A 23,811-nucleotide genomic window follows, 5' to 3' on the forward strand; every position below is an offset into this window, starting at 1 on the left:
ATCAGTGCCTGTCCTGTTATAAGAACAGGAGTGCTTGTGGCACCTTAGAGACTAACCAATTTATTTGAGCATAAGCTTTCGTGAGCTACAGCTCACTTCATCGGATGCTCACGAAAGCTTATGGTCAAATAAATTGGTTAGTCTCTAAGGTGCCACAAGTCCTCCTGTTCCTTTTGCGAATAACAGGGCTGCTACTCTGAAACCTGTCATTATGGAGGGAAAGAAGGGAGAGGATGGTGCTGACGTTCCTAACCGAGCGCTGATTCGCTGCTGTTCTTGTCAATCAAGCGGGCGTGCCCGTGAGGCGCTAGTTCCGGCCCTGGAACTCCCCCCCAGAGCGCCGGTTTTTCTGCTCGGTCCTCGCGCGGGAGCGGCGGGCATGGAGCTGGGGACCGGGCAGTTCGCGCAGAGCCTGCCCCACCTGCGGGCGCTGGTCTTGGGCTGCGACTTCCTGGGTGAGGGGCCCCGCCTGGAGCAGGGCGGCGGGCCGGACCCTCCCTCCCTCCCGGCCGTTTACCGCGGGCCGGCAGCCGCCTGCTCCCCCTGCGGGCGGGGAGACGTGGGACCTCTCACACCTGCTAGCTGCCGCCGGGCTCGCTGCCCGGAGCGCAAGTGGCTGTTCACACTGGGCCGCGGGAGCGAGCGCTCCTGGCGGCGTGACTCGGGCAGCCCGGTCCGAGCCCCGCGCTGGGCGCGCCTGACGGGTCAGAGCCGAGAGCCAGGGCCGTGACTGGAGCGCCAGAGGCATCACCTCCCCTGGTGACTTGCCTCTGGCCCATGGCGCCAAGCCGTGCGGGATGCGCCCCCGCTGAGCTCCGCTGCCAGATCGGGTCCTGACTAATGGATTGGCCTTTCCTGGTGCTTGGCCCGCAGTTGATAAATACTGTCTCTGCCCCCCCCCACCCGATTTTTTCCCGAGCCCTCTTCCATTCAGGGGTGTTGTGTGTTGGAACAATTTGTATAGTGGGTGCTGAGAGCCACTGAACCATTGATGGAAACCACTTCAGGCCAGGGGATGCAGCAGCACCCCTGGTTCCAGCACCTATGCTTCTACTGCCGAATGTGACAAGGGAAACTGGATTTTTTCCATTTCCATTGCATACTGCAGAAAGAGGTAGGCACAAAGTTGGGTCTCTTTGTGCAGTAGGTATCAAGGAAAAAAAATTGGGTGCTGATGAAGATGTGTGGTTCCCTTCTGAAAGCCTATAGAAAAATCTCTGAGACACCTCTAGAAAGGTACAGAAGTGCTGTCAAAGAGGAAGCTGAAAAGTACTAAAGCAAAACTGCCTCTACTGCCCCTTTATTCATCTAATCTTTTTTGTGTGTGCATGTTTTGTATTGAAAGGTAGGTAGAGCCAGTTATAATCATGTAGGGAAAGGATTGCACCATGGTAACAAATAAGAATCATTTTTATAAGACTTAAGAATTCTTTTCCCCTTCCATCCCAATTCCAGTGATCTCTGCTATCTCACTTTGCCTCTTCATCATGAATGATTACAACAAAGGATTGGAAAAGGAGTTCAGTCTTAAGCCTTGGCTGCAGTATAAAAGATTTACCAGTGTAGCTATGTATCTGAGTTCTTTTGCTGGCATAGCTTATTTTGTTCAGAGAACTGGTAGAGCAGAGTGTCTCAAGCTTTGCTGCCATAGCTATGTCAGGAATGTGAAAAAAATCACACACGGTGAAATAACTATTGTGGCATGACGTGTCATTTGGCGAGGTGATTTAATGCCTTTAACAGCACAAGGAGTTCTTTTGCTTGCATAAACTGCATCTCTGCTGCAGGGATTTGCCAGTATAGCTATACTTTATAGTGTAGACTAGCCACCCTAGGTGTTTTTTCCAGTTTTCTATTTAAGATTTTAATAATCATTAGTGTGTATATAATCGTATCACAGTTAGTGTGCACCTGGAAAAGAATGTGAACCAGTCACTCCTTGATCTCCACAAGCTGGCAACTGACAAGAATGACCCTCATTTGTGTGACTTCATTGAAACAGCAGGAAAAAATGTCGTTTGTTTTCTCCCACTCTCTCCACCCTTGTCCTTGAAATGTTCCCCTTTTCCCTGATCTATAAATGAAGCACAAGTTACTTTCCATTCAATAACTGTTAAACAGGAGGTAAGGTTGGGAGGAGAATACATATGTAACTTAAAAGTAAAAATATACACCCTTACAAGGATGTTGTAGTTATCTTTTTTTTTAAAGTTCAAAGTTAATCTTAAACTTCAGATTATTGGAAAGTATGGTACAGCTACAGCTGAGGCATCCAAACAACTTGTACTCTGTGCTGATGCCTGGGGTGAATGGAGAGCCGAGGGCCAGGTCTACACTACAAAATTTTGCAGGCAGAGGTATGTTGGTCAGAGGGGTGATGAGTTCCGGTTTCTGGCTGACGTATCTGAGCTAGCAGAAGCCTCTAGCGTAGACACAGTTATACCAGCAAAACTGCGTTTGTGTTAGATATGTACGTTGCTGGCGGGGGCTGGTATAAGCTCATCATTCTGCCAGTATAAGCTATGTTACATTAGGGGTGTGTTGCCAGTATAGTGTACTTCTATAGCTATATCAACAAAGCGCTCCTGGTGTAGGCTTAGCCTAGGAGAGCGCCTTATCCATCCATATAACATTTTAACCTCAATTGTAACTATGAACACTAGAATGCATTACTATTAATTGTCCATTTCCTGTCCCTGGTCTTTGCCTCTGCTGTGCCGCCTCAGATAGACAATGTGATTGCAATCTTTCCTGTCAGTGATTGTCACTAGTGATGAATAGTATAGAAAATCATCTAACTAAACTATATCTCACGAGTATGTGAAAGTAGTTTCATATTAGGAGTGTGTACTTCTAATTTATGCAGAGATAAGATTGTTCTATTAATATTGAAAAGACAGAAAAATGTACAATATGTATATACTGGTATTTTAGACTGCTCCCAGAAATAAAGCTTCAATTTTGGCTGAGAAAGGTAGTGAACCCCACATGGAGAATGAGCCCAGCTCGTGTTTGCATTGCTGGTCTTGGTGAGCTTGTGTTGTGCTGATTAAACATACTGTACTTTTTTTCCTTTTGGCCCTAACATGCTATGCTGTCTAATGCAACTATGTGTCTTAATGCTACATTCAGGGATAAGTAAACCTCAAATGAGTGTCCAAACTGTGAAGCACACTTTTTGTTTTGAAGGAGTAATTCCCTACCCAACTGCTGACTGGCTGAATAACTAATCGGTTAAAGGGAAAAGTTGGGGGGGATTTAATTTTCTTAGTACCATGTTGGGAGCTTAGATCACTCCTTTGTCCATTTGTCGTTAGTACAAAAGGCTACAGAAAGGCAGATTCACATTTTGGAATCTTTTTTTTGTGTTCTGTCTCTACAGGGTTCGATATGGAATTCACAGGTTTACATTCAGTCTTTCCACAAGGCAAGCAGCCCAGGTAAAGATGTCACATTCAAAATGTCATATGATCTAGTGAGTTAAAATAATGGTAGAAGTTGCGATGAAAAAGTAAAACAGTACATCATGGGAGTATTTCTCCCCCCCCCCACCTCTGATTGTTTAATAGTCTCTTCGATTCACCTGCTGAGTGGTATCTGAAGGCCAGACGGAGTGTTCAGAAGTTCACGGTCAATCAGCTCGGTGAGATCTTTTGTTCATTGTTGTCTGAAAAGATAAAATCCCACTTCTTGCTAAGTATTTACTAGCATTTCACAAACTAGTTGAATTTGGCTAACATATTACTACTAGAGGATTGTGGGACTTTCTGAGAGGGATAAAGGTTTGCAATTCTGTTTTTGCTTGTCTGCTGTGTTTGCACTGGTTGTCCACCATGCTAGATCCCTTTTTATTAAGGAATAATGTTATCAGCATCATAGGTGCCGACTTCCCCTTTTTCCCGTGGGCTCGACCCCCTGCAACTCTGCCCCTGGCCCTGCCCCCACTCCACCCCTTCCTTTAGGCCCCACCTCTTTCCCATCCCCATTCCAACTCCTTCCCCAAAGTCCCCGCCCCATTCCTGCCTCTTCCTTGCCTCCTCCCCTGAGTGCGCCACGTTCCCACTCCTCCCCCGCCGCCCGCCCCCCCCATCCGGAAGCATGCTAACGCTGCCAAACAGCTGTTTGGTGGTGGCCGGGCGGGAAACACTCAAAGGTAGGCGGAGGAGCAGGGACGTGGTGCACTTGGGGGGGGGGGGGTGGAGAGAGGAGCTTGGCTGCCGGTGGGTGCAGAGCACCCATTAATTTTTCCCTGTAGGTGCTCCAGCCCCAGAGCACCCCGCGGAGTCGGCGCCTATGGTCAACATACATACATCTTAAGTAGTTTAAAGTCAGGTTGGCTATGCAAGAATTTTCAGTCTACTTTATATTGCTGCAAATTTATTTTAAAAAACACTTAAGGTATCTGTCATCTTTAAAGAAAAATGTAATGGAAATCAGTCATTCTAGGTTCTGTTCCAGACTCTCTCATTGACTTGCAATGTGACTGTAAGCAAGAAATATAACCTTTCTGTGCCTTAATAGTCTCCCCTGTAAAATGGGAGTAATCCTAGCTCACCGGGGTTTTGTGAGGTTAATGTTAATAAATAACTCAGATTCTCAAATGGAAGGTGCTAGAGAAAATAATATTTTCTAAGGTTAGACAATGAAATATGCTGCTTTCTAAAGCTTCATTTTGTCCTCTGGCATTTTAGGTTGCTATTGTAGGGGCTTCTCTTGAGGACTGAGGTACTGGCTTTAAGCACAGTTTGATTTGGGGGAGACAGAAACGAGGACGTATCAACTTTTTTGACAATGTCTCTAAATAAAGGCCAGCTAGATTATGATCTCTGCATCTGTTTCCTGGGCTGCAGAGAGTTTTGAACCAATGTAGGGATGCCAAGGAGATATTTGAACCTTCCCTGCTGAAGCTCCTTCTGGCTGAAAAGGTAGAGTGGTGTTCTGGAAGGAGCTTCATTTTTGTCCTCATCCATTTAAACATCCGTATACGTTGACCCAGGTATGTCTGTACCTGAAGCAATTTAAAGGTGACCTGCAATGGAGAAAATGTACGTGTGCCTTATTTCTTTTATGACACACAGAAATCTTAAGGTTTGTTTTCTTGCTCTCTTTTTAATGTTTTTCTGCTTACTTTTTACATTAGAAATTCAGGACTTGTCTAGATTGCCTGTGCCTAAAGACACTCTGACTCAAAAACTAGTGAAATTCTGACACTACAAGAGACTGAACGCTGAGAAAATTAGAAGTACTAAGATATTTAGTTAGATGGTGTAATTTTTTTTGGTTAACACCTATTTAACTTCAATGACTAATATTTTGAATTAAGAATGTCTTTACTATAGATTCAGCCACCTTTTCTAGTCACACTGTGAGATGTTAGATGCCTTAGAGGAGGCATACTTCGTCAATACCAAGGGAAAACAAGAATTTATATTTCTAATGTTTAAAAACAATAGAGTTAGGATGCTTCGTTTTTAGGGTGTTGGAAGGGGAGTATGTTTCATAATGAAATTAATTAAAGTTCCAAACTCCATCTTTAAAAATGGTTTGCAGGTCACCTTTAAAGTCTTAGATTATCAGAGCATTTATTGTGGTCTGAGGAGATCAGTTAGTGTTGGGGGACTTCGTTACAACACTGCATGTAGAGTAGAAAGGCTTGTAAAGCTACAGCATGGTTGTAGCTCAATAATTTTCCTTTTCTCTTCCGTTGCTTAGTACCTTTTCAGTAAGGGCTGCTTCTTACTGAAGATTAACTTGTCTTCCCATTGAGCCCTAAAATCTTATTTCTGTTTAACTATCTGGGGACCCATGTTCATGCCACCCCTTTGTAACCTGGCAGTGATCTGGAGGTTAGTAAAATTCTAGCGCAGCAGCTTTAGTATATGACTAAAATGGCATAGCAAGGAGAACTCCTGCATCCGCTATTTAATTTTCACAATATCAGTATACAGGAGACCAAGGAGTAACACCCAGCTCTCAGTACTAAGACTTCAGTTTGTGTTTGTTTCTTTCAGGGTTGTCTATATTTTCAAATGAAAAATCAAACAAGTAAGTAAAAAAAAAAGTATTCTTTCTAAATAAGTTCATAGCTGTCTCTTATAATAGAGATAATGCAGTTGAGATTCCATGCTGGAGGTTCTCAGGCTCCTCTGTGCAATGGTTCCTTGTGATCCTGTTTTAGGCATCTTTATTTTTCGTTGTAGGTATGTTGCACGCTGCTATAACTTCTTCCTCTTCCCCACAACATTTGGAGTCATGGACTCTGAATTCTCTTTCCAGGCATCTAGCATTCAGTTCCTGACGCATTACGGTTTTGACTATAATAAGGTATGTTCTCTGTTGTAAGTGACTAGAGCAGAGGAGGCTTATGTAGTTATGGGGAAGTATTAAGGAAAAATATCCCCAAAACTCTGCATTCCTTGTGTAAGCAGCAGCTTGCTACTTTTTCAGTACAATGGCTGCTTTGAACACTTGGGTTGGGTTTGTTCTGTTGTGTGTCAGTAGCAATACAGGGCTTTGGACACTGAGCTGTTCCATGACCAGGGGGCAATAACCACATCTTTGGCAATGGTTACTAAATTGAACCCCTAACTAACCCTGTGGACCCTGTACTGCTGCTTCACATTGTTGCAGTTGGTCACTGGGCACCTCCTTACTGCCCTGTGACACCAACCTTAGCTGCCACTGGCCACAGGGCATCTCCATGTACTTCCTGTCTCCTCATCAGCAGAGAGGTAAATGCCTGTCTTTACTGGTATCCCGGCACAGCCAGCCTTTGAATAAATAAAGCACATGGTAGGTCATGTGCTTCCTTTCCTCCCTACTCTCCATAGGCACCGACTCCGTGGATGCTCCAGGGCTGGAGCACCCATAGGGAAAAATTAGTGGGTGCTCTGCACCCACCGGCAGCCAAGCTCAACTCCCCACTCCCCGCCCCACTTCACCTCCGCCTTCTCCCCTGAGTGCACCATGTCCCTGTTTCTTCGGCTACCTCCCAGTGCTTGCCGCTGCAAAATAGCTGTTTCGCTGCATAACAAGCTCCAGGAGAGAGGGGGAGGAATGGGAACGTGGCACGCTCAGGGGAAGAGACGGGGCAGGGCGGGGATTTGGGGAACGGGTTGGAATAGGGACAGGGAGGGGGCGAAGTTGGAGCGTGGACTATGGGGAAGGGGTTGGAATGGGGACAGGGCAGGGCAGGAAGGGGCAGATTGGGGTCGAGCACCCACCGGTGCCAGCAGAAGTCGACGCCTATGCTACTCTCCCATTTCTCACTGAGTCTGCAAACCACGCTATCCAGGTGGGGTCTGCATGATGGGTGAATATCTCCAGGCCTCATACACTGAAGTAGAGTTTTTGTGTCTTAAGTGTCATTTCGTTGGCTATTAGATGTGGTCCAGCATACTCAGTTGCACAGAAGACGTAAGACCCTGTGTAGGAGTGGGAAGCTTGGGTACGCAGATAAGAAAATGGGTACTGAATTTATTATCATATGATAATCTCAAAGAAACTTGAACTCTTAGCTAAATATAACTTTACCTGTCTGTGATGTTCCACCATCTCCAAGGTGGAAGGTAGTGCCATAAGTATACAGCAGCGCTATCCAACAGTTCGTGGCAGGGAGTGAAGAAAATAGTACGCAGTTGAAATGGCTGGAGAATTTAATTAAATTGAATGTAATTAAAGAGCTGGAATTTGTCCTGAAAACCTAGATTAGAATCCTGACACTGAGTACTTTTTCTGTCGGCTCTTAAATAATCACAAATGGTCAGGACTTCAATTTTATCTTTCATGCACAGTCTTTCATAATTCAGTTTTTCCCTCTCTGTACCTGTGAACCCTTTGGAATCCTAAAATAAAACCTTTCCCTACCTCTGCATATGCATACAAGTTGGATTACTGGTGAACTTTGGACTTTTTTAGAAAATTTTGGAAGCATTTTGAGAAAGGAATGGGGGGAGGCCATCATATTAGAAATGACAGATTTCACAAATAAATACTTTATACTATTTTTCTAATTTAACACCAGAAAATCCTATGATAAATAAACCCTTTTCCCCCTCTGTTCAGTTTCTGAAAGATGGAATCCCATATATGAATCAGGTTCAGGAGAAGAAACTTCAGCAAGGGCTCTTAGCTGGAAACTGGAAAGTTCGCAGGTAAAGCTCTTCCAAAGCCATTGCTCCTCCAGTGACTTCTGTTAGTATTTCACCTTCACTTTTCACTCAGTTTACATTTTGTAGGATACTGAAACAGAGAATGTCTCATTGCCATTTCTGTTCCCTTGGGGAATATATAGAGTCCGGTGAACGGTCACAGGATGGTGCTGTCGGTTGCTCCACAGAATGACTACAGCAGGAGGGAAGGGGGCCACCTCTTTAAAGTGGAGTCTTGCTTGGCACTGCTTTTGCAGCTTTCTCACTTTTTTTCTTTTCATTTCAGCACTTTGGACAAGGATAAAGTGAAAAAGGTGATTGATGATGTGACATGCTGGGTGCCATCAGCAGAAGAGGGAGACTCTATGGTTCTACATAATATTAGTGGTATGAAATAGGATTCCTTCCTCATTTGTGATTTCTCAGTGGCTGCAGTACCTTTTCTGAATATATGGGGATTGCTGCTTGTTCAGCCCACTTACATAGCTGCCTGTCTTGTAACACTCTTCCTTTTTCACTTTTAAAAAAAACATACCCAGCCCACCATTGCTGCTGCCAGGTCTTCTGGTTCCTATCGTGTTTTCATCTCTCTGCTCTGTTGCTCCTCTTTTGTCATTATGATGAGCTCTATTGTGGAAGGGCTTTTTTTCTGGAGGTAGGTTGGTATCAGTGGCTGTTTCTGGAACTGAGGTGGATTTTCCAGGGCTGGGAGTAGTAAGTCTGACAGCTTTCCTCGTTGTAAGGTTTTCTGGCTCGATTTTGTGCCCTTTGCATGGAAATGTTCTAAGATATATATTCAAAGGTATTTTTAAAATAATTTGAAATAGGGATGACTCAGATCATCAGCCCTCTTTTCTGGATTGTTGTATGCCCTAAATATTTAATTTTTATCTTGGTTTCCACACTGATATTTTATTCTTCCATTGAAAAACATTCTTGTTCTACCAAGCAAACTCTTCCCCACCTTTAAATCTTTCTCTCGGTTTCTGGTCTCAGGTTTTCAGCTATTTGAGATACAGCTGATTCTGAGACAGGCAATTCCAGATGTTTGGACAGAGCCTTTTGGAGATCAGAAGGTAAGTTGGAAATGAAGCCCTTTGGAGGGTAGGACTTCTGTTTTAGATATGTGTGCGCCTGTCCTTCCTGCTGGGACTCTGAAATCTTGGTTGTGCTTTAATGGAAAGGTTCCTGGAGGAGGAGGGAGCTTGCAAAGGAACCGTGCTAAGGGGCTGAACCAGGTTCCTTTTTCTGGGATCCCATGGGTTGGGAAGCTTTGGCCTTTGTTTCTCCCACAATCCCAAAGCCTCCTCTTCCAGAAGGGTCACTCTTCGGCAAAGACTGAATTGACTCTCAGAATTTCCAGGCTTCTCAAATCCAGTCCCTCATGTATCCACAAAAGCGAACATTTGGTCTTCGGTAGTTGCTTTTTCATTGTTAAACTGTCCCTTGTATTAGCTTTGGAGACTTTCACTCATTCTGTTGCTGGTTTGTTATAACAGTAATGTTACACAGCCTCTCGCATCTAGGTCATCAGCTTGAATCTGGCACGCTCTTTACTGAATAAAAAATGAGGGCTATTGGATGGCCTATTCAGGAAACAAGTGGTCTCAGTCCAAATGCCAGGGAGAAGCTTAAAAGTACCACAAAAATCAATATTGCAACTAGCACCCTTATTCTCAAACAGAGGCTATAGATGGGACAAATTTCCTGAGCTCCCATTTCACACCTAAGTGTGGGCCCTCAGAGTCAGCATTGATGCACTTTGGTGTGGCGAATATATATTACTAGCGCTAAGAGCACTTAAATTCCATAGCCACCCACTCGCATCCTGAAACAGGCAACCTATTTTATCGCCACCATCCTTCTAGCCAAGGAGGCCTGGAAGTAACTCCCTTCAGAGTTATTTTAATTTATCAACTGGGTGCTGATCGCCATTCAGTGACGGAAGAGAGACCATCTTCACCTTCTGTATTGAAGTGCTATCTCCACAGCCTTGGGAGTCTGAAAATTGAACCTGTTTTCAGCGTTAACACCAGGCTACCAGACAAGCTGCTTATATTGATTGTGTGTGTGCATGTGTGCAAGGTTATTTCTCCAGAGTTGTAGTAACTCTTTTCTTGCAGGTGATGGTGAAAAAGGTGAGTCCACGGCATCGCTGGTGTCTGGAGAACTCTTCTTACGACTGCTGCCGAAAGGAGCTCATTCTTCTCTCTGCCCGGGGTTTCACCAACCTCTTCCAGACCCTTGTTGAAGCCAAGAAGGTGACACTCACCATCCCTATTCCCACCTTTGGAATTCTTGGATTGTTACCATGGTAGCAGGGTGGTGATGGAATATGCAAGATGTTTTGTATGGAGCTAAGTAAACAGATTCAAAGCAGTGAGTGGCTGCACAGGCTGGCTTCGTTAACCCCTTCATAGCTGTCAGTAAAACAACTTAGTGTAATTTTGGCTAGAAAAATGGCTATTAAACATAGCGGATCTGTTAAGTAAGCAGGTGTGCTTTGTAAGTGTATTCTGTTAAAATATTCTTACTTTATTGATCTAAAAATCATACTTTACTGCGTTGCATTCCTGATACCCTGCAGAGCAAGCATGCCTGCGGGAGAGCAATCTAGGCTCTGTTCTGACTAGTACATTTCAAACAATCTGTAAAAAAATCCAAAAGTTCAGAAGTAATAAAACCTGTCACATTTCAAGGCATAAGCCACCATCTGGGAGTTAGTCAGATACATTCCTGCAGGTAGGTTATTCCATTCTGACATAATTGTGCATTTGCAGATTTTTCTCAAACATCTGGTGCTGGCCACTGTGAGAGCCAGCACACTGCACCACTTGGACCAATGGCCTGATCAAGTATTGGAATTCCTGTGTTCCGAGCAGCATTGTTGAATAAGATCCAATTTCAGAAACTTTATCCTTGGTGATGTATAGGGCAGAAAGACCCCACCTGGGTGCTCAGATCCCAGAATAAGTTTGTAGATCTGACAACCAAAATAATCTTTCTGGGCCAGCTGGCCCAGAAAGATTTTTAAAGGCTATTGTCTCCCCTTCCTAGTTCCTCAGACCTCTTTTAAACAAAATGTTACCAATAAATGTCCCCCTCACCCTAAGGTTTAGACTAGAGGGCAAACCCAGCTGGGGATGGCATTGGCCTCACTGTGATGCTGTTCTAGGCCTTGTAGCTTGTGAAGAGGCTTGTATGGGTGTTACCCCTGTAGTAAAGAAGTTGGGCTATTGAACAGGTCTGAAGTTGGTTACTTGACCTACCTTCTGTAGGAACATGCTGATACTGTTTTATGTCTTTTCCCGTAGCCAGTGGTGGGACACAACATGCTCATGGACCTTCTGCATCTTCATGACAAGTTTTACAAGCCCCTCCCAGGTAGCGTAATCTTTAGCATCATTCAAATGCTGGTGCATCTCTCCTCAAAGCAGCTTTTTCAATCGTTGGGCAGAAATGCAGCATGAATGTTCAGTGATCATCATTTACTCCGCATAGTGTGACCGGGTTGATGCTAGATAACTGCACTGGCTCCCCCACCTCTAGGGCAGGACCTGGTCCCTCCGGAATGCTCCCAGTGTGGTTCTCCCATGGGGCAAAAGACCAGAAAGATACTTAAACTTTGTTTACTGCATAGAGTGCTGAGTTTCTTTTTTCTCAGTTCTGTAATATTTTTTTCTGAATGTTTGCTTCTTTATTATTTTTCTTTCAGAAAGCTATGAGGAGTTTAAAAGGAACATTCACAGCCTGTTTCCTGTCCTCATAGACACCAAGAATGTAACAAAATCCATCTGGAAGGTAAGATATGGAATTTTGTTTTGGGAAATAAAACTTGCCTCACACTTAGATGGAAAGAAGGTCCTGATCACTCTCTGGTTATAGAGCAGGGACCAGTTTTAAATGTTGCACTAAAGCGGTGGTACCCAAACCAGTAGTGTGTTGTACAAGTGCTTGGACTTGGGGTTTGAATGCTGATCCTGGTTGTCACTCTGCAGGAGTTGAGTACGGATAAAAAGCTGGGGGCACTGGATAGAATATGCCCTGTCACTGAGTGACCCCTCTGAAGTTGACTGACTTCCAGACGACTTGTGTTCCATTGCCAGAATATGGTTCCTGAGTTTGAGGGTGGAGGAGTTGAGAGTGCAGTATCTATTAATATTGATTTTAGGAATTGCTGTTGTAACACTTCATAACTCAGCTGTCACTTGGAGCTTAGAACACCTTCTCGGCAGAAGAGGTAGTACAGCTCCAGGGGAAAGAGGATTTAAAGGTAGTACTGAACAGGTAGGATAATTTCCAGTCCTTCCATCAGGGAAGCAAGATGGCATCCAGGGACTGATATTCCAGATGTTGACTATCACAGCATCATAACTTAATCTTTAAATTAACATTGTGAAGAGTACTGCAGTGAGTTTACTTCTTCTGAAGAAACTCTATGGCAGGGGTCTCAGATTCAATTTACCTTAGGGCCAGTGCCAGTCCTCAAATCCTCCCAGCGGGCCAATAATGTCACTGAAGATGGTGTTCAGAAAAGAAAATGTTTTATATTTTATTTGTTTATTTAGAATTTCTTAAAAATAATAAAACTGTCATACAACATTATACAATTCTTCACCTGCCAGAGTTTTTAGTGTTTGTCAGACACCAGGCAACGCTTCAGTTCTGTCAGTTTGTTTATGTTTGGCCTCAGGGACTGAGCAGTTGAAACCTTCAGGATTGCAGCAAGACATGCATCAGATAGTTGTGTTCGGTATTTTGAATTGTTTATATACATTGTGGGGGAAAAAAGTGATGCTGCCTTCATGGCTGGCTCTGCCGGTCAACTAATGATGGTGTCTCTGTCCCTCTCCCCCAGCCAATGGGAGCTGCGGTGGGCGGCGTACTGCCGGCAGCATGTCTGCCTGCATCTCTCCTCCGCGGGCTGCAGTGGGGAGGTCCTTGGGCCGCAGATGGCCCGTGGAACAGGACGTTGAGACCCTGGTTCTGTGGGATCCCAGGACTTGAATCCTGCTGTTGTTAGTTGCCCATTGAAGGGCACTATGGGAAAAACAGTGCGGATAGGAAGCTTGCACAGCACTTTTTATATGGTCTGACTGTTTTGCTTTGTTTTCTGATCCTGTGGTTCCTTTCTTCCAAAACATCACAGCACATCAGAAATATCTTGCCTTGTTTTCTTACAGGAATTTCAGTTTCCACGAGCATCTAACCTCCTAGAAATTTATGAAATCCTGTGCAGGTGAGCATTGAATTCTGGGAATTTGAGCCCTACCAGCTGGTCCATGAATCATCTTGGGAAGGTTTCAGAATAGCAGCCGTGTTAATCTGTATTCGCAAAAAGAAAAGGAGTACTTGTGGCACCTTAGAGACTAACAAATTTATTTGAGCATAAGCTTTCGTGAGCTACAGCTCACTTCATCGGATGCATTCAGTGGAAAATACAGGTGGGAGATTTATATACATAGAGAACATGAAACAATAGGTGTTATCATACACGCTGTAACGAGAGTGATCACTTAAGGTGAGCTATTACCAGCAGGAGAGCGGGGGGGAAGGGGAACCTTTTCTAGTGATAATCAAGGTGGGCCATTTCCAGCAGTTGACAAGAACGTCTGAGGAACAGTGGGGGGTAGGGGGCAGAATAAACAAGGGGAAATAGTTTTACTTTGTGTAATGACCCATCTACTCCCAGTCTCTATTCAAGCCTCAGTTAATTCTATCCAGTTTGCAAATTAGTTCCAATTCAGCAGTCTCTCGTTGGAGTCTGTTTTTGAAGTTTTTTTGTTGAAGAATTGCAACTTTTAGGTCTGTAATCGAGTGACCAAAGAGATTGAAGTATTCTCAGACTGGTTTTTGAATGTTATAATTCTTGACGTCTGATTTGTGTCCATTTATTCTTTTACGGAGAGACTGTCCAGTTTGACCAATGTACATAGCAGAGGGGCATTGCTGGCACATGATGGCATATATCACATTGGTAGATGTACAGGTGAACGAGCCTCTGATAGTGTGGCTGATGTGATTAGGCCCTATGATGGTGTCCCCTGAATAGATATGTGGACACAGTTGGCAACGGGCTTTGTTGCAAGGATAGGTTCCTGGGTTAGTGGTTCTGTTGTGTGGTTGCTGGTGAGTATTTGCTTCAGGTTGGGGGGCTGTCTGTAAGCAAGGACTGGCCTGTCTCCCAAGATCTGTGAGAGTGATGGGTCGTCCTTCAGGATAGGTTGTAGATCCTTGATGATGTGTTGGAGAGGTTTTAGTTGGGGGCTGAAGGTGATGGCTAGTGGTGTTGTGTTATTTTCTTTGTTGGGCATGTCCTGTAGTAGGTGACTTCTGGGTACTCTTCTGGCTCTGTCAATCTGTTTCTTCACGTCAGCAGGTGGGTATTGTAGTTGTAAGAATGCTTGATAGAGATCTTGTAGGTGTTTCTCTCTGTCTGAGGGGTTGGAGCAAATGCGCTTGTATCATAGAGCTTGGCTGTAGACAATGGATCGTGTGGTGTGGTGTGGTCTGGATGAAAGCTGGAGGCATGTAGGTAGGAATAGCGGTCAGTAGGTTTCCGGTATAGGATTCTGGGTGGACTGCTCCTGAAGGTCAAAATAACAGACTGGACTTCTACATAGAGTGCTTCTGCCGACGTGCACAGGCTGAAATTGTGGAAAAGCAGCATCACTTGCCCCATAACCTCAGCCGTGCAGAACACAGTGCCATCCACAGCCTCAGAAACAACTCTGACATCATAATCAAAAAGGCTGACAAAGGAGGTGCTGTCGTCATCATGAATAGGTCGGAATATGAACAAGAGGCTGCTAGGCAGCTCTCCAACACCACTTTCTACAAGCCATTACCCTCTGATCCCACTGAGGGTTACCAAAAGAAACTACAGCATTTGCTCAAGAAACTCCCTGAAAAAGCACAAGAACAAATCCGCACAGACACACCCCTGGAAACCCAACCTGGGGTATTCTGTCTGCTATCCAAGATCCATAAATCTGGAAATCCTGGACGCCCCATCATCTCAGGCATTGACACCCTGACAGCAGGATTGTCTGGCTATGTAGACTCCCTCCTCAGGCCCTACGCTACCAGCACTCCCAGCTATCTTCGAGACACCACTGACTTCCTGAGGAAACTACAATCCATCGGTGATCTTCCTGAAAACACCATCCTGGCCACTATGGATGTAGAAGCCCTCCACACCAACATTCCACACAAAGATGGACTACAAGCCGTCAGGAACAGTATCCCCGATAATGTGACGGCAAACCTGGTGGCTGAACTTTGTGACTTTGTCCTCACCCATAACTATTTCACGTTTGGGGACAATGTATACCTTCAAATCAGCGGCACTGCTATGGGTACCCGCAATGCCCCACAGTATGCCAACATTTTTATGGCTGACTTAGAACAACGCTTCCTCAGCTCTCGTCCCCTAATGCCCCTACTCTGCTTGCGCTACACTGATGACATCTTCATCATCTGGACCCATGGAAAAGAAGCCCTTGAGGAATTCCACCGTGATTTCAACAATTTCCATCCCACCATCAACCTCAGCCTGGACCAGTCCACACAAGAGATCCACTTCCTGGACATTACGGTGCTAATAAGCAATGGTCACATAAACACCACCCTGTTCTGGAAACCTACTGACTGCTATTCCTACCTACATGCCTCCAGCTTTCATCCAGACCACACCACACAATCCATTGTCTACAGCCAAGCTCTACGATACAACCACATTTGCTCCAACCCCTCAGACAGAGAGAAACACCTACAAGATCTCTATCAAGCATTCTTACAACTACAATACTCACCTGCTGAAGTGAAGAAATAGATTGACAGAGCCAGAAGAGTACCCAGAAGTCACCTACTACAGGACAGGCCCAACAAAGAAAATAACACAACGCCACTAGCCATCACCTTCAGCCCCCAACTAAAACCTCTCCAACGCATCATCAAGGATCTACAACCTATCCTGAAAGACGACCCATCACTCTCACAGATCTTGGGAGACAAGCCAGTCCTTGCTTACAGACAGCCCCCCAACCTGAAGCAAATACTCACCAGCAACCACACACCACACAACAGAACCACTAACCCAGGAACCTATCCTTGCAACAAAGCCCATTGCCAACTGTGTCCACATATCCATTCAGGGGACACCATCATAGGGCCTAATCACATCAGCCACACTATCAGAGGTTCGTTCACCTGCACATCTACCAATGTGATATATGTCATCATGTGCCAGCAATGCCCCTCTGCTATGTACATTGGTCAAACTGGACAGTCTCTCCGTAAAAGAATAAATGGACACAAATCAGACGTCAAGAATTATAACATTCAAAAACCAGTCTGAGAATACTTCAATCTCTTTGGTCACTCGATTACAGACCTAAAAGTTGCAATTCTTCAACAAAAAAACTTCAAAAACAGACTCCAACGAGAGACTGCTGAATTGGAATTAATTTGCAAACTGGATAGAATTAACTGAGGCTTGAATAGAGACTGGGAGTAGATGGGTCATTACACAAAGTAAAACTATTTCCCCTTGTTTATTCTGCCCCCTACCCCCCACTGTTCCTCAGACGTTCTTGTCAACTGCTGGAAATGGCCCACCTTGATTATCACTAGAAAAGGTTCCCCTTCCCCCCCGCTCTCCTGCTGGTAATAGCTCACCTTAAGTGATCACTCTCGTTACAGCGTGTATGATAACACCCATTGTTTCATGTTCTCTATGTATATAAATCTCCCACCTGTATTTTCCACTGAATGCATCCGATGAAGTGAGCTGTAGCTCACGAAAGCTTATGCTCAAATAAATTTGTTAGTCTCTAAAGTGCCACAAGTACTCCTTTTCATCTTGGACATTTCAAAAGTCAGTCGTGCAATATTTTTATACTTTTTTTTTTCTGCTGCACTTGGGTTGAGATTGTTCAACCAGTTTCCCTCCTTTCTAACCTGGCTTTAATATCAGAGGAAGAAGTACTACCTATAAACCTATCAAGTTAATAGTCAGTAAATTGTTTAAAATGCCTCCGTTTGAATTATTGAGCCAGTATTAAATTAGGATGGAAACTGGCTCAGATTCTGATGTAGAAACATATATGGCAAACTAGGTCGTATGCTGAATTCTAGAGGATAGGATTGTTTAGAGGATTGATAATGGGCTCTGAAGCTTTCTACCATTATTTCCCTGATCTTGAATTTGGGTTAGGGCTGGGATTGGCAGTAACTTAATACTATCTCACTGCTGCACAGGGTCTTAACTGGAATAAATTTGTAATCTCAGGACAGGTCTACACTACGGGGGAAAGCTGACCTAAGCTATGTAATTTGAGTTACGTTTGTAGTGTAACTGAAGTCGATGTAGCTTAGATTACTTACCGTGGGGTCCACACCATGCTATGTTGACTGGAGATGCTCTCCCATCAACTCACCTTACTCTTCTCGTTCCAATGGAGTACCGGAATCGACAGGAGAGCGATCTGCAGTCGATTTAGCGGGTCTTCACTAGACGTGTTAAATCGACCCCTGGTGGATTGATCGCCGCAGCATCGATCCACCAGTAAGTGGAGACAAGCCCTCAGTTTGGCTCTTAGCAGACAGGTGTCCACATTACAAATGGCACTCTTGTTAGAAGAATGGGTAGAGTGTAAGGACTGGACACTATAATTCTCCTTTTCTATAGATGTGTTCCTTCCACAGACAAAACACCATGCCAGGAGATATGGTGAGAGCCTTGTGTTGCTACTGTTTGTACTGGATCTGCTATGTGGATAAATGGAGAATATGAGTGCTCTCAGGCAGGCACCTTTTATTACACTAACCTCACTAACTTCTCTTCCTAAGACGTTCTGCTTTTTCGTAGTCTTTTCAAACTGTGGATGCCCAGAATTGTTGGGAAGTTGGGAACTCTTGTTCTGGGTGACTTCAAGAATCCTAATTTTTACCCTCTTTATTGCCTTCTCCAAAAGCCCTACATCAAAACAGCCTTCCCTCCAGAGCCAGTCAGTCAGCACCTCTCCTTGGACTAGTCTGTTTTTACTGATCCTTATTCACACTTTTGTATGCAAGTAAAACATTCTGCTGCACTTGAACACATTCTGTGTAGGGTATACAATATCAGCAGATACACACAGAGTGCAGCATGTGGGAATTAGTTTCCAGTAAGGAGAGCATTCACGCGTATGCAGCTGCATGGGTCCCTATTTGTCTCTGCAGTCACTGATGTAAGGGAAGCCATTAAAGGCAATGTGATTGGCTTTGGGTAGGGACTGCTATTTTTTTTTTATAGTTCAAAACAGATTAGGAGAATCCTGCTGCCCAAACTCATGTTCTCCTTGCACAGTCAGATGTTAAAGGATCTTTTTCACAACTGGAATAGGATTCTCTATGCTGCCTTCTGATGTCTCCCCTGCATATAACCGTCTTTACCAAATACAAGTTGCAGTATTGGGAGCATGGAGTGAGGGAGGGAACTTTGAACTAGCCTGCTTTTAGATCTCAGTGGAAGTCTTGTCTTGTTGGACCAGTGTGTGGAGTGAGGACATACACACAGCCAAATGGGCAGGGAAAAGAACCAGCCTTCAAGGTCTGAAGCAGCAGTAGTTTTAGTTAAGAGGTTATAATCCCTTCTGATTTTTATTGTAATCTTTGGCCAGGGACAAGAATCTGTAAATTGGTAAAGTGGGGAGATGTGCAGAAACCCTTTAGGATACTTGAATCTAGAAGAGGCAGCCACAAGCACAAATCTGCTTCGGGTGTATTGTGCAGGGTAGAAGGTTCCTACATTTGTGAACTCCATATACTTTGTTTCCATGCCACAAACTTGCCTGGCTCCTAATCTCTGTGTGTGGATTTATGCAGATCCCTCTGACACAAATTGGTACTTTTGGACTATTCCATGTGCTCTTCCCCCCCCCCCCACGTTTCTTTTCTCCCAAATATCAGTCAAGAGCTAAGATTTGAAACTTCTGGGATAAATTTTCAAAGTAGCCTGCAGAGATTTGAGCCATATGACTTCCTTTGTTGGTGGTGAAAATTAAACAGTTAAATTGTTGCTTGCACCGCTTTTGTAATGGTATGATTTTATTCCTTAATGGTAGAGAAACTTCTTTTAAGAAATCTCTTTAGCATTTGTGTTAAAAATGGAAAGCCATAGGGATTACTCTGACAGGGCAAGAGTGTTTGCTGAAAAATTTCTCCCACCCTCAGGCATAGGGGAAGAATGAAAATTTACACTTCAAATTTTCTTCAACAGTGACCTAAATCCCACCAACCCCACATGTCCGGTGATTGCCCATGCAAGTGACTGTTCAAAATATGGTATGTTCTGTGCAATGAAGCAAATTTTCATTTCTGTATAAAGAGTCTTTGTTTTATTCCATGGGAATCCAAATGCAAGGCAGAAATGAAGCTGTTAGTGGCAAAATGAACATGTGCTGGGGAACCTGTCCATTCACACCTTTAACTCCAGTCCTGACCTTTTATAAATGAAGTTTGCTCTAATAAACCTTTAAATGTGATGCCATCTTTTCTTCAGCCACTCGTCTAACTGTTGCCTCCTTGGTAGTGTCATTTTGAAAGCTCCTGAGGAGCAGCAGAGACTGCAGGGGTATAGGGATTCTGTGAGGGGGGAGGGTTAGAAATAGTAAGAAGTGTAAAGATGAGAGAGGAAAACTGTGGGTAATCTGATGCTTAGTGAGAAAAGGATTATTTTGACCCAAAGTAGTTTGCACAGTGTTCTAGAGATGCTTTAATTTATTTTCCATTTTTTGTCTCTTAGCTGACAAGAAATCTCCCCATGAGGCGGCCTATGATGCATTTCTTTGTGGATCAGGTAAAACCTGACATTTCTTAAAGGTGTAACTGTTTAGAATTCAAGAATTGCTTTCCTTCCACTGTAACCATTTTCATTCAATAGTAGGTAATACAGGTACTCGTTACTTAACGATAAACTGCCAAATTATTCATATATATAGTTCTTTAAAATTGAACATTTGCTTAGCTTTTGCTTCTGCACTCTTGTAATGTCACCTCTTCATTGTTCCTCCTTTTAGTTCTTTTGAAATTAGCCCACTTGCTCCTAGGCAGGTGAGTGGTGTTTATGAACTTCTTTGCCTTGGGAATTACCTTGCAGTCATAGCTCTTTTAGAAAATAGCTGTCAGCTTGTTATTTTCTGTTCAACAACTTTGTCCGGTTTTTGAATAAAACATTATTCAAAATGCTACTACTCCAAGTAATTAGCTTGTTGTTTTATAAAGCTGCAAGTTAGAGTTTTTGTCTCAAGGCTGAAACCTTGTTTAAAAAAATAATCTTGCGGGGTTTGATGGCCTGGGAGGCTGGTAATGAAATTGTGCATCATTCCTTCTTTTGGTCATTGTTTCAAATCCAGCTCAGTCTGGTTGTGACCAAATGGTCTTACCATCTGACAGTTGTGGGGAAATGAACTGATGGCTTCAGTCAAGTTCCTAGTGAATGTTTGTCCCCTTTCCACTGTTTGGTACACTTGTTGGCTTCTGTTGAGAATAACAAGGGTGTTAAATGGGTGTTGAAACAGCACTATCCTTGCACCAGTAGATGTGGTCTTTCCCTCTGTTATGATTGAGGTACACTGGCAGGGGGGTTCTGGGGAAGCTTGATTTGCCTTGTATGTGCTGTATCTGTTCTGTACACAGAGGAGTTCATACTGCAAGACTGTTAATCTGTTTCCTTTTACCAGCACTATATTCATATTTTAAATAAATAAATCCTTCATACTTCCCCTGCTCCTGTTCCCTTAAAGGTCTGCTGTAGCTAGGAGTTCCTTAAAGCTGTAGTACTGTGCCGTTTCCCTATAGTATAGATAACTGAATTATTTTTTTTATTTTGTTTTCCTACATAGTGACACGCTGGAGAATGGTCCCTCTTTCTCTCAATATCTCAGTGCATTAACCAAGTACCTGAACCAAGTGAATCTGATCCGAGCTGGCGTTTCAAAAATCGTGAGTTTAAAGTGCATCATGTTTACTCTCATTGTATCTGAATCCCCAGGTGTATAGTAGTAGGCTATCTGCTCACTCAGCAAAGAAAATGCCAGCTGGTGTCTGGATCTTCATCTGCGGGTGACTTCTCAGTGTCAGTCCAAATAGCATTTAAAAAAAAAACAGCTGTGCTGAATTTTAACCCTGTTATTTATATTCATTTTGTCACCAGTTACAAATGGCCTGGGGCCTTGTCTACACCACTGCGTAAGTCGAAGTAAGTTACATTGCTCTGGGTGTAAAAAAAACAAACAAACTGCCCCCCACCCCCTGAGTGATGTAATTTACATCGACTTAACGCGGTATCTACACCGTGCTATGTCAGCAGGAAATGCTGTGCTGTTGATGTCGCTTCTGCCTCTCGTTGAGGTGGATTAATTATGTTGACGGGAGACCGCTCTCCCATCGACTTACTGCATCTTCACCAGACCTGCTAAATTGACGCCATGGCATTGACTGCATGTCACCAATTTAGTGCCATAATGAAGACAAGCCCATAGTCTTTTTAACTGCAGCCAAGATGCCTTTTCCCCCATTTCAGCACCTATAATGAGATGGAAATACAGGAAGCACGCAAAGGTACTCGTCTGTATTAAGATATCCCTACTTCCAGGCTTCTGATTCCTACAGTTTGTTAGAGGATAGGTTGTTGCCTTGAATTTTTGTTTTCACATGCATTCTGGTGACTTAAGTTTTGCTCTCATGGTTCATGCCCACAAGAGCCCGAAGATGAAAAAATACTTCCTTGTATTGTACAGGTGGGTATTGCTTAGTCACTATGTCACTTTTTGCCTGTTGTGTTTAATGATCTTAAATAACACTTTTAGTATTTCCACAGTCAGATGTGGATTAAATTTGAGAGTCTCTGGCTTAATTTCACTTCATCATTTTCCAGAATTTCTCTGGCACAGATGTCCCTAGCCAGCGTCCACCTCTTCTGATTGCCAGTGTTCGGGGGTGGCCTGGGGTGGATGAAGAACAGATCTATCAAATATTAAAAGCTCTGTGCAAGTTTGATGTCAGACGACTGACCGAAAACCAATTTCTGTTGCTCTCCAATAAGTTTAAGGAGTAAGTGATCAAAATTCTAATTCTTTACCCTCTCATCCTCTCCCCCTGCTGCCCCTATTTGCCCTCTTACTCCAGTCCTGCTGACTTTTAGTTAAGGGGATTCATGTCCCAAGCCTCAGAATGCAATAAGAGCCGCATGCAAGATGTATCTAATGTAATTATGATTTATTTCTTAGTGTCAGGGTTGTTCTGCGAGATTATAAAGCTCACCCCAATCTGCGGATTTCACTCTATCACCACTGGAGACACTCACCACAAGTGAACTGCTTGCTACAGTAAGTGACGATGCTCTCATGTGCTTTCTGCTGTGAGTCAAGAATAATATTCCCCCCTGAACTAGCTTGCCCTGCATCTTTGTATGAGAAACAGTTAATTACTTTTAAGTAACGTTACACTGTAGATCCATCATGAAAACATGTCATTCAGAAGCAGGCTTTATGCGGTGGTTTAGAATGGTCACTGTGTAAATGATCTTCCGCCTCTGGATTCCAATCTTGACTTGGATCACCAAGGAAACGTTTCCTTGTGGCCATCACCAAACCATAATTGACAGATGCTGATCTCTGAAGCCCAGTACTGGAATACCAAGTGTGGGGAAGGGTAAAGCTGTGTTGAAAGTTCAATTCTGGAATATCAGGGGCAATTACAGATTAAAATTCCTATGCTTTGTTAATCCAGTGATATAGTGGTGCAGATGGAGGGAGAATATTAGCTCTGACCCAGCTCAGGGAGTAGTCTCACTTTACATTTGGGATTAGTTGTGTGATTATGAAATAGCCTAATGACATTTTAACTTTCTTCCCCTTGCAGAATTTGTGGGATTGTGGCATCATGGTCTCTTTTGGCCTTCGTGTTTGGAGGATCTCAATGGTATGCCATGTAAAAGATTATCTTCTGGAAAAATCTCAAGGACATCTTTCCTATCTTTGTGCTCTACACCAGGATGCCTGTTGTGTTTTTTTTTCCTTACATTGCTAATATAGTGATGGTCAGTAAAAGGCATTTAACAATGTTTTTTTGTTTGCCTTCAATCACAAAAAAAATCTGTGTTTAAGGAGACTGTTAGGTTTTAGGAATCAAATCTGAAGGGGAAAATCCTCTTTTTTTTTTTTTTTAAATATATTTATTAAAGAAGTACTACCTCTTCTTCAGGTGCAAGCGGAACAGAGAATCCACTGTTTTGATGGGACTTTTATCTTGTTCCCCGTTTATTCTTCAACAACATTAATAAACCAGTTCTATTCCAAGTGTTGTGTTGCTGTTAAAAAGGCTGGTGTACACAGGTTCATGTTGTGTTTTTTGGAAATTGTTAAATAGAAGAGCTACTTTAACTTTAATTCCATTTCAACTGAGGGAAAGGGGGGTTATTGCTGTTTGCCAGATGGAAAAGGACAAAACTGATGGAGAAATAATTCTGCAGGCTCCTGAAAAGTTTTCAAAGACAACAAAATAAGTCAGGTGACTTCTCTGTGTGTATTTTTAAGCACACGTTGGCAGGAGAGTGCCTGACAGTAACATGTGCTATGTTGATCAGTTTTTCTGATATGGATGAGTGAGTGGGCTT

The 23,811-nt window shown here is 43.5% G+C and overlaps 1 protein-coding gene across 4 annotated transcripts; it reads left to right on the forward strand.

Moving 5' to 3' along the window:
- Window positions 1-302: 302 nt before the first annotated feature.
- PNLDC1 (PARN like ribonuclease domain containing exonuclease 1) lies at window positions 303-23,494 on the forward strand. 4 transcript variants are annotated; one of them, XM_043544289.1, is made up of 20 exons: window positions 303-455; window positions 3,383-3,440; window positions 3,570-3,643; window positions 6,012-6,045; window positions 6,201-6,324; window positions 7,384-7,467; window positions 8,065-8,153; window positions 8,437-8,537; window positions 9,147-9,226; window positions 10,274-10,288; window positions 11,465-11,534; window positions 11,866-11,951; window positions 13,334-13,389; window positions 19,414-19,478; window positions 19,939-19,992; window positions 20,213-20,246; window positions 21,038-21,137; window positions 22,072-22,247; window positions 22,424-22,522; window positions 23,058-23,494. In XM_043544289.1, the coding sequence occupies exons 1-20, from the start codon at window positions 380-382 to the stop codon at window positions 23,128-23,130; spliced, it is 1,548 nt and encodes a 515-aa protein (XP_043400224.1). In that variant the 5' UTR covers window positions 303-379; the 3' UTR covers window positions 23,131-23,494. The 4 variants fall into 4 exon arrangements, with proteins under 4 accessions (XP_043400224.1, XP_043400222.1, XP_037751021.1 ...); XM_043544287.1 differs by having other exon boundaries at window positions 304-455; window positions 10,274-10,411; XM_043544288.1 differs by lacking the exon at window positions 303-455 and adding an exon at window positions 842-1,114 and having other exon boundaries at window positions 10,274-10,411.
- Window positions 23,495-23,811: the final 317 nt, after the last annotated feature.

This window comes from Chelonia mydas, chromosome 3, assembly GCF_015237465.2.
Source record: "Chelonia mydas isolate rCheMyd1 chromosome 3, rCheMyd1.pri.v2, whole genome shotgun sequence".
Classification (NCBI taxonomy): domain Eukaryota; kingdom Metazoa; phylum Chordata; order Testudines; family Cheloniidae; genus Chelonia; species Chelonia mydas.

What these genes read in the sequence shown, in the direction of transcription:
- PNLDC1 (XM_043544287.1), top strand. Translation starts at nt 380, where the DNA reads ATGGAGCTGGGGACCGGGCAGTTCGCGCAGAGCCTGCCCCACCTGCGG. An exon ending in ATTTATGAAATCCTGTGCAG is followed by an intron (nt 13,390 to 19,413) that starts GTGAGCATTGAA and finishes TTTCTTCAACAG; the next exon opens with TGACCTAAATCCCACCAACC. An exon ending in GAGCTGGCGTTTCAAAAATC is followed by an intron (nt 21,138 to 22,071) that starts GTGAGTTTAAAG and finishes ATCATTTTCCAG; the next exon opens with AATTTCTCTGGCACAGATGT.